We start from the raw sequence: 14,325 nt of genomic DNA on the forward strand, positions 1-14,325 counted from the left end.
CAAACAGTCAAGCTCTCGTCTCGAGTATTATACTCCGACATTTTACAAATCTCTTAAATCGATGTAAGTTAAATGAAAGCACGAAAAGGGGGAACTAAAATTTAACTTTGCGAGCTATTTTGGCTGCAAAGGTTTTTATAATGTCTTCAAAAGATAGTTTTGAAGCTAACGTATGCTCTATTGATATGATAGTAACTTAAGATTGTTTAGTAGCTGTTATTCAATTACGTTTCTGAGGAAATTTTTATGATCTTTAGTTTACTAAAACTCATTTCTCTGCCTTATAGTAAAAATAAATATTTACCTAGTTTTGCGCCCCTCCAATCCAGCGCCCGGGGCACAAGTCCCGTTTTCTCCCCTTTAGTTTTGTCACTGGGTGCAGAATGCTTTCACAGCTTCGAACTTTCTTTTGGCGGTGAAATAGTGTCTATTTAAGAACAGTCTGTACACTAAAATATTTATCTTGCATAATACCTTGCACACGGGCCAACTGCATCGGATTAAAACTAATAGCAGGTTCCCCAGGGGCAAACTCACGGGGGGATTGTCCACCAAGTTTGGATCCTACCCAAAACATCGAAACTCAACATAGATTTGTACACGTTCTTAATAAAACTATATTTGTTTAACAGGGAAATGGCTAATGTAGGATGAACATTTGATCTTACACTTCATCTGGACTCTTTCTCTTATAAAAACAATGTAGTTCTATCATTTTTCTTTCTAAAAATATAGGTGTAGGTATTTTACAATTACTTATCGTCTTTTAGCGTGTAAAATAATACCCGATCAATACTACATAGACGTAATTGCTTGTAGTTTTGGAGACCTCCCAACAAAAAATTCTGAGTGTGCGCCTTTTCTTGCACTTTAACTCATGAGCTTTGACTCATGTTTTTCATGAGAACGCAAAACTTAAAACACGCTATAATGTTTCGACATAAAGAGTTCACATAAATTTGAACACGCATTATTATAAATCTATGTAAGATGAAAGAAAGATGCCGCTGTCCATTATTTCACCCATTAATTACATAAGAAATACATGTTAATTACGTATAAATTTTGTAATTAATTTTCAATCTTCTCACAATAATGCCACTTTATTCAGCCCTAGTAATAACTTGTTAATGGGCGAAATTTCTTTTGAAAATATTAACTGGAGGAATTGCCCGAACTCCCTCTAGGATTCGCATCCTGTTTATAGCATGCGTGCCGACTACGTGGGTGCTCCGGGACTCCAGCATCCACACAAATAATCTCGTGGGTGCGTCACACCCACAAGATTTTTAGCTTGCTAGAAACAAAATAAAATATTTCTCTCTTTCTATTATCAAAATAATAATAATAATAATAATAATAATAATAATAATAATAATAATAATAATAATAATAATAATAATAATAATAATAATAATAATAATAATAAAAGAACTACATTGCGAATAAAATCAAGCACAGCTGTTCATGATTTTCTTCGTAAAAGATTTTATCTAAAAGGAAATCAATCAAAAAAAAAAAAAATCGAGACTTCCCTGGAAAAAATATAACGTCCCGCCATTGATATGATACCCATAAAGTTTTGAAAGTCGGCGCCATTGGTTCAAAGTATACCATATGATGGAAGTTCTATTAAAACAACATTTTTAAAATGCAGAAAACTGAAGATAAAAGAACATTCTTTCAAAAGAATAACATTACATTGCTTCTGGAATTTGAAGTAATAGATGCCTAAGTAAAGAAACTGATTCAAATATCCAAGAAAAAAGTAATGTTACTGAAAGCTAATAATAAAAAAAACAAAATATTGTTCCAATCATGTTTCATGGATTTGGATTTTATAGCAAACCTTTACTCAAAAGACTAATAATTAGTTACTCATATTTTTTGAAAGTAATAATATTTGTTAGTCACGAGAAAGCTTTCTTTTGTCATTTTTTTTGAATGCAATTATTGTAAACTCTTAGTAATTAAAATTTTACAATACCGTTTACTTTCTTTTGAATTAAGAGAACTGAAAAATAATGAAGGTACTACATATTTTAGGTTAATATTGAGTATTCGTAACATTAAAGAAAAAAAGGCTATTTCTTGGAATTTCATAACCAACACACACACAAAAAAGTTTCATTCCGTCTCAAACAATCACAAATATTTCCATTGTTGTCCTCATTCAACAATAGACCTCTTAAAAGATTCTTGATTCTTTCGTTTTTCAAGAATCAAAAGAATCCTTTTTGAATAGAAAACAAATTATTATTGGATTCTAAGAAGTACGTGCTTTGTTCGTTTTGCATTTTGACAACAAAATCTTAGTTATGTATTTTTCGTGGAATAAATTAACAATTATATTGAGGCATTCGTTTTAGTCTACATACTGTACAAAGTATTTGATTGTGGTTTCTGTTTATAAAGAAACAATTAGGTAGTAAGAATCATAAATACCAGTGTTAACAACACAAACTATTTAATTCTGTTAAGAATGGAATTAATGCAAAAGAGAAAACAGAACAATGCTTTTGATCTTCATATTTGACGTATAAAAAACAAATTGTTCATTACTAAGAGTAACTGCTTTCATCTTACTAACTGCTAGTTCATCTTATAAATAAAAAAAAAATCCTTTAGTCGAATAAACAATCAGTTTCAAATTTGTTTTCAGTACTTACAAGTTTATCATAATTTAAAAAAAAATAATATATAGCTATAGATTTATATGCACCACTGTGATGTAATCTTGTAAATGTCTACCTTCTGAACTAAGGGTGTTTTGTGTTGGACGAATAGTCACTGAACTGTGCAATTGAATTATCTTGAATAGCGAACTCTTAGGTTTTTTTATTTCTTGTGCATAATTCTTATAATTAATTAAAAAAACTGTGGCCTATGGAACCCAGAGGATCAATGCCGCGTGACTATTTGTCAGTTATAAATACTCATCCAAATGACACCATTATGAGAATGTACGATAACTCTTTTTGCTCTTTTTCTCTTCAAAAACGTAACATACTGAAGACGTTTTGTTTCATTTTCCATTAGAACTTCGAAAAAGATGATTTGTGTTTGAGTATATTGTCTTCTTTATTAGACAGTTCTATCAAATACAACTCAATTCACACAACAATAATAATAAAAAAAAAACTCTTACTGCCTTAGAAAATGTTCCTACAAAGGAAAACTGCATCATACAGCCTGAACGGTGGCCTAACTAACTGGAGCGCGGTGCGGGAAGCCCACGACAGAAGGGAGTCAATTTAAGTTTCGTTTATCACCTCTTTGCTGCAACAACTTTAACAGACAATATAAAGGAAAAGATTGCGTGAAATTTCAACTTAGAATGGATTAGCAAAAGTTTTATTCTTAAATAACTGTCATTGCTAGTAGTGTTCCGTATATGTTTAGATCCATACTCTTTTATAACTGTAGGGCCGCGGTGTCTCAGTGGTAGAGCGTTCACCTCTGGTGCTTGGGGTCCCGGGTTCGATCCCAGCCCCCGTCAAGTGAACTCTGTGGTAGACAAACACCGTGTGCATGGGTTTTCTAGACAAACACCGTGTGCATGGGTTTTCTCGGGGCTCTCCCGTTTCCTCCCACTTTCTTCATTCCGCCATTTCATTCATTACTCATCATCACCGTCTCCTTTAGCCTAACCGGCATAACCGTGGGACGTAAAACTCAAAGATTTCATTTCATTTCATTTTCTTTTATAACTGTATCTCACTTTTCCTGTGACGAGAGCAGCACCTAAGTGAGCATTCAGTGAACTAAACGCCTTAAAACCTATATTCATAGCGCAATGGTGCAGATGAAGTTGAGGTCTTTGGCAATCTTCAGCATGGAAAACAGAACAAAACGAAAAAGTAACCACATTGGTATTGGAAAAGTAGTCAACGAATTCCTCTCCGAAAAAGATCACATGCACAGTTGTTTTTCAGATGGTAATTGATAGACATACTTAAGTTAGTTGAAATTCCTCCATAGGTAGAAGCTACAGACTGAAACCATTCCTAATAAGGGAGGAAGATGACATGTAAAAGTAGTCAAACACTAATTATATTAGCCTCGAATTCATAGTTTTCGGAGTCGCAATGATGAATAGTGATACTGTCGATGATACTTAAGTACGAGTTTACCCTGGTAGCCATGGAGGTCAGAGTCGGAGGATGACAGGCAAAAAGAATCGAAAATGGTCTATATTTGTGTTGAATGCATAGTTTTCGGGATCACTGACATAAACAGTGCCATTCAAGATACAGTATATATCCAAGATTGGACCCATTGGCATGAGGCTCAGAGGGGAGAACAAACGAAGATTTTCGAATAGTTCCTTTGGCATGAGTTTCAATACACTGAGAGTGAAAAGTGGTAATATGCAAGTACCAGGGGAAGTAGGAAAGGAAAGAAGATACCTAAGACTTTTAACATGTTATGTTAGCTATCATCGTGGCATTTGTCTCGTAGGAATGAAGAAAATCAAGGAAAAACCTCACCCAGGATGGCTGGTGTAAAAAGACTTTTACACCCTTCAGTGTCTCCACCGCGAATTCAACCCGGGGCCTCTCTCACCAAAGGCAACTACGCTATGCGGGATCACGATTAGCTACGTGTAAGTGCAGTGTTTACTTATCGCTTAGAAAAATCAATGGATGTTGATTGTTTCGCTGCGATATACAAGCTTACTAGTTAAATTCATCTCAAATTCACAGTAAGGAGGCGCGGTGGCTCAGTGGTAGAGCGTCCACCTCCGGTGCTTGGAGTCCCTGGTTCTATCCCAGCTCGCGCCGTGTGAACTTTGTGGTGGACAAACACCGTGCTCGGTGTTCTCCCGTTTCCTCCCACTTTCTTCATTCCACCATTTCACTCATCTCTCATCATCACCGTCTCCTTTAGCCTAACTGGTATAGGCGTGGGACGTAAAACTTAATGATTTCATTTCATTTTTTTCAAATTCACAGTAAACTTTCATGTTTTAATAGCTTTTAACCACACTGAAGTTTTATCGAAAGAAATACGCAAATGTATCTAAGCAGCTTTTTTTTTTTTTTTTTAACTACATATTTTATAGGTGTTATTCCTTTTCGTGAAAATATCCTGCATAATGTTTATGCAACTTGCTTTTGTTATAGCAAAATAACGTTTTAGAATATATTGCTACAGCTTTCACTCTCTATTCACCATAGAACTGTTTTCAACGCGATGACTCAAAATGTTGCCGAAAGGAAGATCTAGAATCGAAGGATTACACGTGTCAGCCGTATATGTGTCTATAAAGCACGGCTCAACTCTAACGGTTGAAGGTATTTTCCTTTGAAAGGTCCGTCGGTTAAAAACGGAAGTAATAAAAAGGGTACATGTTTCCAGTAACTTCCGTCATACGATTGTTCAATGTTGCCCAAACGTTGATGCAAAAAGTCGCTAAATGAGAAACGAAATGATTCCCATTTTTAGGCGAAAAGTTACTAGAAAATCAGAGTCATAATGCCTCCGACAAAATTAACACTATAAAGCATCCTAGGTTATAGAATTAAAAAAAAAAAACGCATAAAAATTAAATCCACAAGGAGAGGGGATGTAATAATCACTTCACTTTAAATCACACTTCACTTTAATTAATTGACGTATTATCGGTAATGTTGTTTATGTAACTTCTGTCTCTTAACAGAAGCCCTGCAAATTAAAGGACATTCAACAGAACCGTATGGAAGCCCGGGGCTAGAAAAAAAAAATATGTGGCTCCTGCTGACTTCGCCTAATACATTTCTGTGAAAGTGCAGTAGGAAAGTTAAGCGAATATGTTCCATATTTTTGGTCATATTTTATTTTATGATGATGATTGTATCTTTATGATTCTTTTTAGATAGCCACTTGAAATTTTGATAATAGTAGAGACCCTGTCCATCTTTAGGCCCGGGGCCTACAGCCCCCTTTTAATCCGGCCCTGACATTGAAGATCGGAGTTCTTCTCTTGTTAGAGAGCAAAAGGTACAGAAAATCAAAAAGTGGGTGTGGAAAGATAATCACGCCACATACTTGCCTAATTTGTAGTCGATTGCGCTGATTAAAAAAGAAAAAAATCATGAAATGAAATATTTCAGTTTAATGTCTCATGATTATGTCCGTTACGCATAGTGATTAAAGCAAATCTTTCATTATTGCATGATTAAAGATTAAAGCAATGATTAAAGCAAATTATTGATAATGGAAAAAGTGGTGGAATCAGAAAGTGGGAGCAAATCTTTCATTATTGCATGATTAAATATTAAAGCAATGATTAAAGCATGATTAAAGATTATTATTAAAGCATGGTGATTAAAGCATGAATATTAAAGTACGATTAAATCATGATTAAAGATTATTAAAGCATGATTAAAATTATTGTATGATTAAAGATTAAAGCAATGATTAAAACAAATGATTAATAATGGAAGAAGTGGTGGAATCAGAAAGTGGGAATAAATCTTTCATCATTGCATGATTAAAGATTAAAGTAATGATTAAAACATGATTAAAGATTATTATTATTAAAGCATGATTATTAAAGCACGATTAAATTTTTTTTGCATGATTAAAGATTAAAGCAATGATTAAAACAAATGATTAATAATGGAAGAAGTGGTGGAATCAGAAAGCGGGAGAAAATCTTTCATTATTGCATGATTAAAGATTAAAGCAATGATTAAAGCAAATGATTGATAATGGAAGAAGTGGTGGAATCAGAAAGTGAGAGAAACGGGAGAACCCCGAGAAAACTCACGCATGCTGTTTGTTGTTGTCCACCACAAAGTCCATTTGCCGCATTCTGGGGTTGAACTGGGGATCTTACGCACCAGAGGTGAACGCTGTACCCGAAAGCCACCGCGGTTCTATCCTTCAGTTTTAAGTCCCACAATTATGCCCTTTAGGCTAAGGGAGACGGATGATTAAGGCAAGTGAATGATAATGGAAAAATTGGCGGAATAAAAATGTGCGAGGAAATGGGGATACTCGGACAAAACCCACAAACAAAATGTTGTCAACCACAAACTTACTTATCCGGGGATCGAACTAGGGAACTTGTGCACTAGAGGTAAGCATTCTACCACTGAACACTCCGTCCCTCGATTAGAAAGAAGAAAAAAGGAAAAAGAAAAAGAAAGAAAAAAGAAAAAAGAAAGAAAGGAAAGGAAAGAAAGAAACACATATCAAAACTATTTCAAATTAAATTCCGTTTCCTAAAATTTTGTTTTTAAAGGGAGAAGGGTTAATTTCTGCAGTTTTAATTCCACATTTAAATTGATGTCTAAGTCTATCATCAGAAACCTGTTGAACCATTTGAAATGAATTTGAGGCTTACTGTATTTTACTCAGATTTATTGTTAAAATGCAGAAAGAACTTTTCTGTGCTAAATATGTTTGAATTGAGAACAGCTTCTGTCTATTTTGAAGAGATAATTTGCTAGAGGGGGAAAAGACTGCTTGTGTTCATATCTAAGAGTGTCTGTGAAATAAAAGGGACCTGTCTCGTAATAATAGCTTATCGGAACAAAAAAATCTGTCTGCATTATGGAGGTCCAACTGTAAAAGTTATTTTAAATGTATATACATACAGCGGTGTTTTGAACATTTTACACTGAAGGAATCGGAATGCGAAATTTCGTTTCGGGAGTTTCTGCCCGGGCGAGATTTGGTAGCGCGAGGGTTTGGCCTGCGAAGTTTGAAGTGACGCGGTTTTGGTTGAGAATGGAACTAAGATAAAAGCATTGGGTGCTCTTCCTAAGGTCAAGAATAGAACTAAAACTAACAGCATTTGGCTCTCTCTCCTTAAGGTTGAGAATGAAACTAAGATTGAAAGCATTGGCTGCTCTTTCTAAGGTTTAGAATGGAACTTTGACTAAAAGCATTGGACACTTTCCCTAAATTTGAGACTTGAGCTAAAGCTAAAAGCATTGCACTCTTCTTAAGGTTGAGAATGGAGCTAAGATTAAAAGCATTGGACTCTTTTCCTAAAATTGAGACTTGAACTAAGACTAAAAGCATTGCGCTCTTCCTAAGGTTGAGAACGAACTTTAAGACTAAAAGCATTGGGCGCTTTTCCTAAAGTTGGAATTAAGACTAAAAGCACTGCACGTTCTTCGTAAGATTGAGAATGGAACTAAGACTAAAAGCATTGCACTCTTCCTAAGGTTGAGAACGAAACTAAGACTAAAAGAATTGGGCGCTCTTCCTAAGGTTGAGAATGAAACTAACAAAAGATAAAGCATTGGACGCTCTTCCTATGGTTGAAGATGGAACTAAAACTAGAACTAAAAAGCTTTTATGGATATTAAGGATGATGTTCAATAGCAGAAATGTTATTTAAATCTCGTCCAAACTTTTAGTCTTTGCCTCATTTCTGTGTATTCCTTACAAAGATATTTTTAGTGCAATTTTATAAGAGCATAGATCTCACAAGGTTTTTACTGTTTTTTTTTTTTTTTTTTTACTTTTTAAATTTTATTTAATAATATTTAATTCCATTCTGAAGGAAGTTTGGTTTGTATAAGCAGCAGGCGCTCGGTAATTGTACGTAAATAGTTAACTGTACAGTAAACCGATAAGCTATAGCAAAAGTTATTTGAAAATATTGCATTGTCGTCAAGCTTATGTAATTGTACAAAATTTCGGTACTTTAATTAATATAGAAGTCAGTGGGGAATCTATCCCGGGTCCAAGGTGGGCCTATGCCCCCTCCAGTTTTTTTGAATGACAAAAATAATTGAAGCTATTTTTATATATTTTCGAAAGTTTATAGTAAACATTGCAGTTTATTCTTTACTGCAGAATTTTTAAATCATTAGATATAGTTTTAGTTTCAGTTTTTCTGTGATGCAATGTGTAAAACAATGCTTCAGGTTCACAATATCAACGTTCAACCTAGCTATAATATCCATCGGGAGAGAGTTAAGTCGGAAACTTCTACAGGAGCTATGAAAATTGTTAATAAATTTACGAACACAGGCAATCAACGAATTAGTTAGATTTGTGACTAACCTGTTTAACTACCGTATCTATAAATGCCTACAATTTATTAATTGCAAATCCGTATTTCATGTCTAACTGTGACTGGTGAGAGAAATCATTCATTTTTTATTCCTAGTTTCTGTTAATGCAGTATGTAAACGGATTTTAAATTAAAATGATTTGCAGTAGCTCCGCGTAGCGTAGTCGCTAACGAACTCGAATTCGGTGCGAGCGGTCTGGGGTTCGATTGCCCATGGGAGTACTCGGTCGAAAATGTGTATCCTGAATGAGTGTGTATGAGCCACCTTGAATGAGGTTTTCCTGGGTTTTCCTCATTCACACCAGGCAAATGCCGGGGTGGTACCTAACATATAGGTCCCAGTCCACTTCCTTCCTTCCCTTTCCCCGGATAGTGTTCTCGTCGACGTGACGGGCTAACATAGCCATGGATGCTAAAAGCCAAGACATCTAAACCCCAAATCCTAAAATGATTTACGTAAACTCATGATATATCTAACATAGTTTGGGTTCTGGGTGGCCCCCTCAACTTTTTACCTTCTAGATCCGCCACTGATGAAAATGCGTGAAATTTAAAGTTGTAATATATGACACTAATAAACAAACAAACAACTAACATAATAAAAAGAGCACTGTAAAAAGATGAACTTAACATTTCCAAGTGTACGAGTACAGAAACGGTTAAAACCTCCAATACTCTGTGTTATCTTCATAAAGGAAAAACCATTAATTTAAGCTTTGAAATGTTACTTTAATTTTTTTTAAATTTCTTTTTAAAAAGTACATAAAATTATTAGTTTTCTCTCATGTCTTTTAGATACCCTTCATCAATACTAATTACGTTAATGAAGGGAAGGTGGGAAAATTTACCACACCAATATCAAGTCACTTGAACTGTTATATATATAACATCCTTTGTCACGAAAGACGGACAACAGAAAAGACATGAATAACATCTCGAAGGAAGAGTCACATAGAGAGATAATCTAAATATCAAAGATGATGATAACGTTTTAGCTCTGTCTTTGACAGCTGCTTCTCTCCTTTTAATCTTGTTTTTATTAGTTCGTCATTTCTTCGCCAATTAGGAAGCTAAGGACAACAAACCGGCAAGGGGTCCTTTGTTGTTGAGGAAATCAGAGACGGTTTTTCAAGGATGACAAGAAGCAAGAAACCGAGATGAAACAGAGAGAGAGAAAGAGATAAGAGAAATTCCAATAACAATTACCTGTACTTGCGCTTCCTCAGAGTCTTGCCTCGATGTCTCTTCCGCTTCAGAGTTATTCGAAGCCTCAGCTTGCTTCAGTCCTCCGTTCTTCTCAACTAGAACAAAGTAAGAGAAAGAAAAATATTAACTTCAGCTTTTTATTTATCTAAGCACGTTACAAGAGAGAAATGATATATTTAAGGCACTAAGCGATATTGAAAGGCAGTAAAGAGGCGACAATATATATATAAACTGGGATAGGGTGGTATTGAGTCCAATTATAAAACAGATGGTCTACATGAGTTAACAGATATGGCAAACAAGGGTTGCCAGATATTTGATAATTCTTGCACACATAAATTTTTGTATTTATATATACAGGATAGTACGAAAATGTAGTCATATCTTTCCAGCGTTTGATTCTACTAAGATCTGGCCACAAAAAACTCTAAATCAACATATACGTGATACTGCACAGTTCCAAAGACATACAGAATGTTCGAGAATTAGCTCACTAGATGGCAAATTGTCATAGTGCAGGAATCATGACAAAAATTTGGTATATTGATAACTATTTTCAACATATCAATGTGTTCCTTAGGCTTACAAAATGGCCTGTATACCTCTACTTCCATACCCTGGGGCGTGTGGAGTATGTCTTGTGGTTCACGCTGTTTAACTTCTTTGCTATGGGGATAATTTGTAGTTGTGATATTTATTATTGACGTGCATAACTCTTAGAGCAGTTAAATATCTATATTTTCCTCAACAATTAATTTTATTTATGGTCATTTTGTTCAATCTTGTATATTTGTGCGTTCCGTCCAGAGAAAGTTTTGGAACCATTTATCTATCTCTGCTAGACCAATAGAGCAAGTGTAAGGTAGCAACTGGAAATTATGGGGCTGATATGAAGGAATAGAATGACACTGAGGATTTTGATTTACTGCGTGCAGAAGAACTGAATATTAATGATCATTTCACTAATATTGAAAGGGCGTTACAGAATATATTGAAAGGGCGAAAAGGCCTTAACTCCATTCCACATACTTTCGAGAAAATAAGCAAAACGCGTTTTGGCTTAGGCTGTACGTTCAAATTTGTTGTATTTCAGTAAAACTTTATTAAATACATTTTCACGATCTAAAATTTGTGTGGTAATACAGTTAAATATTTTTGCTTATGAATTGCCACTTAAGGTCTTTTTGCTTGCTTTCAGTTACAGTTTTGAACATAAGGTAAACACTCATGACGTCATTACCTCCTACCTATTGGTCAAACCACGTCAATTTCACTTTAGATAGATGCAGAATTGTACTACCAACATTCCCATACCAAAATTTCGATTTTCCAAAAATATGGAGTTACCTGTAAGCTCTTTTCGCTTAGGACGGCAGTATATATTAGGGTGGAGCGATTTTTTTTTTCGAAATTTGAATTTGGATAGGGGGCAAAAGTTGCATCATATCGTAGTACTTTACCGTAGAACATTCTAATTCTCTAAAATAATTTTTAGCCGGAACGCAAGGGGCTTTAAATTTAAAATTTTGCAAATCAATTTCCGTTTACTATGTAACCATTTAGCAAATGTTCCCTGAAAGTAGACTTTAATTTATATTGTGGATAGAAGTCAAAAGATGCATCCTTTGTCAATAGATAACAACATGAATCTTTAATTCTCTAAAATTATTTTTAGCCGGGGCGCAATGGTCCTGAAATTTGGGAATAATAAGACGAAAAGTGATCAACAATAACCATTTTGCGAGGCTATCATAAAGAAGCTTTTTGCTATTTAATAAGACTTCTGATATCCTACAATAAATTTTTGGCAGTATTGTTAATAGTACAATAGTTTGGTTGATGCTGACAGTGACGTAACTAGGGGGGAACGGGACTTGTGCCCCGGGCGTCGAATTGGGGGCCGCAAAACTGGGCATATATTTATTTTCACTATAAAGCAAGGAAAGGAGTTTTAGCAAACTAAATATCATAAAAAAATATCTCAGAAACTTAACAGGATAACAACGACTCACCAACCTTAGGATCATATCCATAGAGCTTATGTTAGCTTCAAAGCTATCTTTTGAGAACATTGTAAAACCTTTGCATCCAAAAGAGGCCGTAAGGTTAACTTTTAGTTCCATCTTTTTGTGTTTTCATTTAACTTACATCGATTTAAAAGATTTGTAAAATGTCCGAGTATAATACTCGAGACAACAGCTTCATTGTTTAAAGCAAAAGATGTTGATTCATTCTACACATATCCACATCCCAATATAATTCCGAAAACATTGCGATTTGCAGTTATTTCGTTAAGACTGTAAGAATGTGTCAAGCATGCTACTCTCAGATTATTTGTCAATCAGTTACAAAGTAGTTTAGTGTTTTATCTTGTACTAAAATTAAAATATGTACTACAATTTTGAAATCAAGCTTTATCACTTGAAGAAAGAATGGAATAGGAGAACTACTGTCTGATGCCAATATCAGGTATAATTGGGGAGCCTTTTGGTTTGGTTGGTCGGGGGTGGGGTGGGGTGGGGGCGCTAAGGCGAGTTCTTGCCCCGTGCGATAACTAGCCTAGTTGGTCGCTGGGTGGTGAGTAAAAAGTGATATTCGATATTATTTATATTACTTGGACAAAGAAATTCAAGAAAAGAGAAGGAAGGAAAGCCAAAACGCGATCTTACGGTGAAGTTTTCAGCCAAAGAGTATTATACTCTACTAGTTACATTATCGAATCTTCAGACTACTTGTCATCTTCGGAAACAAGATAGGGAGGAAATAAAAAATACACTGAAGCTGGAGGAGATCATATTTTAGTTGGAAATATCCTTTGAAGAAGACAAGAGAGCAATCACAGATTGGATGCACGAAAATGAGAAAATTCGTCCCAACATTAGCAAAAGTGAAGAAGAAAACCGGCGTGACTAGAAGAAAAATTGTAGCAATTGCTACTGCGGTTTTGGAAGATTTTAAATATGTGAGTCTAGAGCAGTCGCAAAACATAATTGACAGAAGTAAAATTCAAAGAGAGGTTATGAAAAATGATATAAGTGTAACAACTAAGAGACTGTTAATAAAGTGAAACCTCGTGCCATCTATTTTGATTGGAAGAAAGACCAAACGCTCACGATGTTTAGAAGATGAAGATGGAAGAACATTATTCTATCCGTGTAGAAACGGGTAACAAATTTCTCGGCTATGCCGGAAATGCTTTGATTGGATCAGCATCAGCAAAGAATATTGCTAGTTTCATCTGCCGAATTACAAGAAAATAATGTGGACCTATCAGATGTGGTAGTTATCGGCTGCGATGGCACTAATATTAATGTTAGGTCAAAAGGAGGAGTGATTAAAGTGCTCGGAAACCATTTACGGAGGCCCTTGGAGTGGTGCATATGCTTATTGCATTTCATTGAACTACCACTTCGTCATTTACTAAAAGAAATCGACGGTATAAGTACTGTCCCTTACACTTTCTCTGGCTCTATTGGTAGATCATTAGTGAATTGTGAAACAAATTCAGTGTACGGCTTCGAAAAGATTTCTTCAGAACCTCCTACACTCCTAAATGTGCGTGATCTCAACTTGGGCATGTTCTCTGGTTAACAGTGGCTTACAGACTTTTGCGTCTATAGGTGTATATATCAATGCCAAATCCTTCAGAGGAGCTCAAAACTCTATCGAAGTTCGTGGTAAAAGTGTGGTTCAACATCAAACTGAAACCTCTTGTCAAATACGGAGCTAAACATTTGTACCTGGCCATAAAACTTTCGCGATGTTTGCAAGAACCATACAAGACTCCAGTCAATAAAGTAATTTCCAGAAATGCATTCTATGCGAATCCTTAAAACATTCTCATTGCCATGATTGGTGTCGACAGATCAACTACACGAATCCTTGCTGCTGATAAAATATTCCAATCCAGAAAGCAGTGTAAACCTTCTGAAATTCGTTCCTTCGAAGTGCCAGTATTAAACTTCGAGACTATTACACAGAAATGATAAACTGGAATGAGTATAATATAACAGAACGCTAATACTGACTCATGAGACACACGAAAAATTGCAAGAAATTCGCGCTTCAGAAAATACATGTGTTGATATCCCTGAGTTCAA

At 35.2% G+C, this 14,325-nt stretch overlaps 1 protein-coding gene across 2 annotated transcripts in view; it reads right to left on the reverse strand.

Moving 5' to 3' along the window:
• The window catches only part of IA-2 (tyrosine phosphatase IA-2), a 775,584-nt gene that overhangs the window by 482,602 nt on the left and 278,657 nt on the right, over positions 1–14,325 (reverse strand). For both annotated transcript variants that reach the window (XM_081741273.1, XM_081741272.1), the window contains exon 14: positions 10,226–10,320. In XM_081741273.1, the coding sequence (XP_081597399.1) occupies positions 10,226–10,320 (95 nt within the window). The remainder of the gene's footprint in view (positions 1–10,225; positions 10,321–14,325) is intronic.

Source organism: Thermobia domestica, chromosome 15 (genome assembly GCF_964235325.1).
Source record: "Thermobia domestica chromosome 15, izTheDome1.hap1.1, whole genome shotgun sequence".
NCBI lineage: Eukaryota > Metazoa > Arthropoda > Insecta > Zygentoma > Lepismatidae > Thermobia > Thermobia domestica.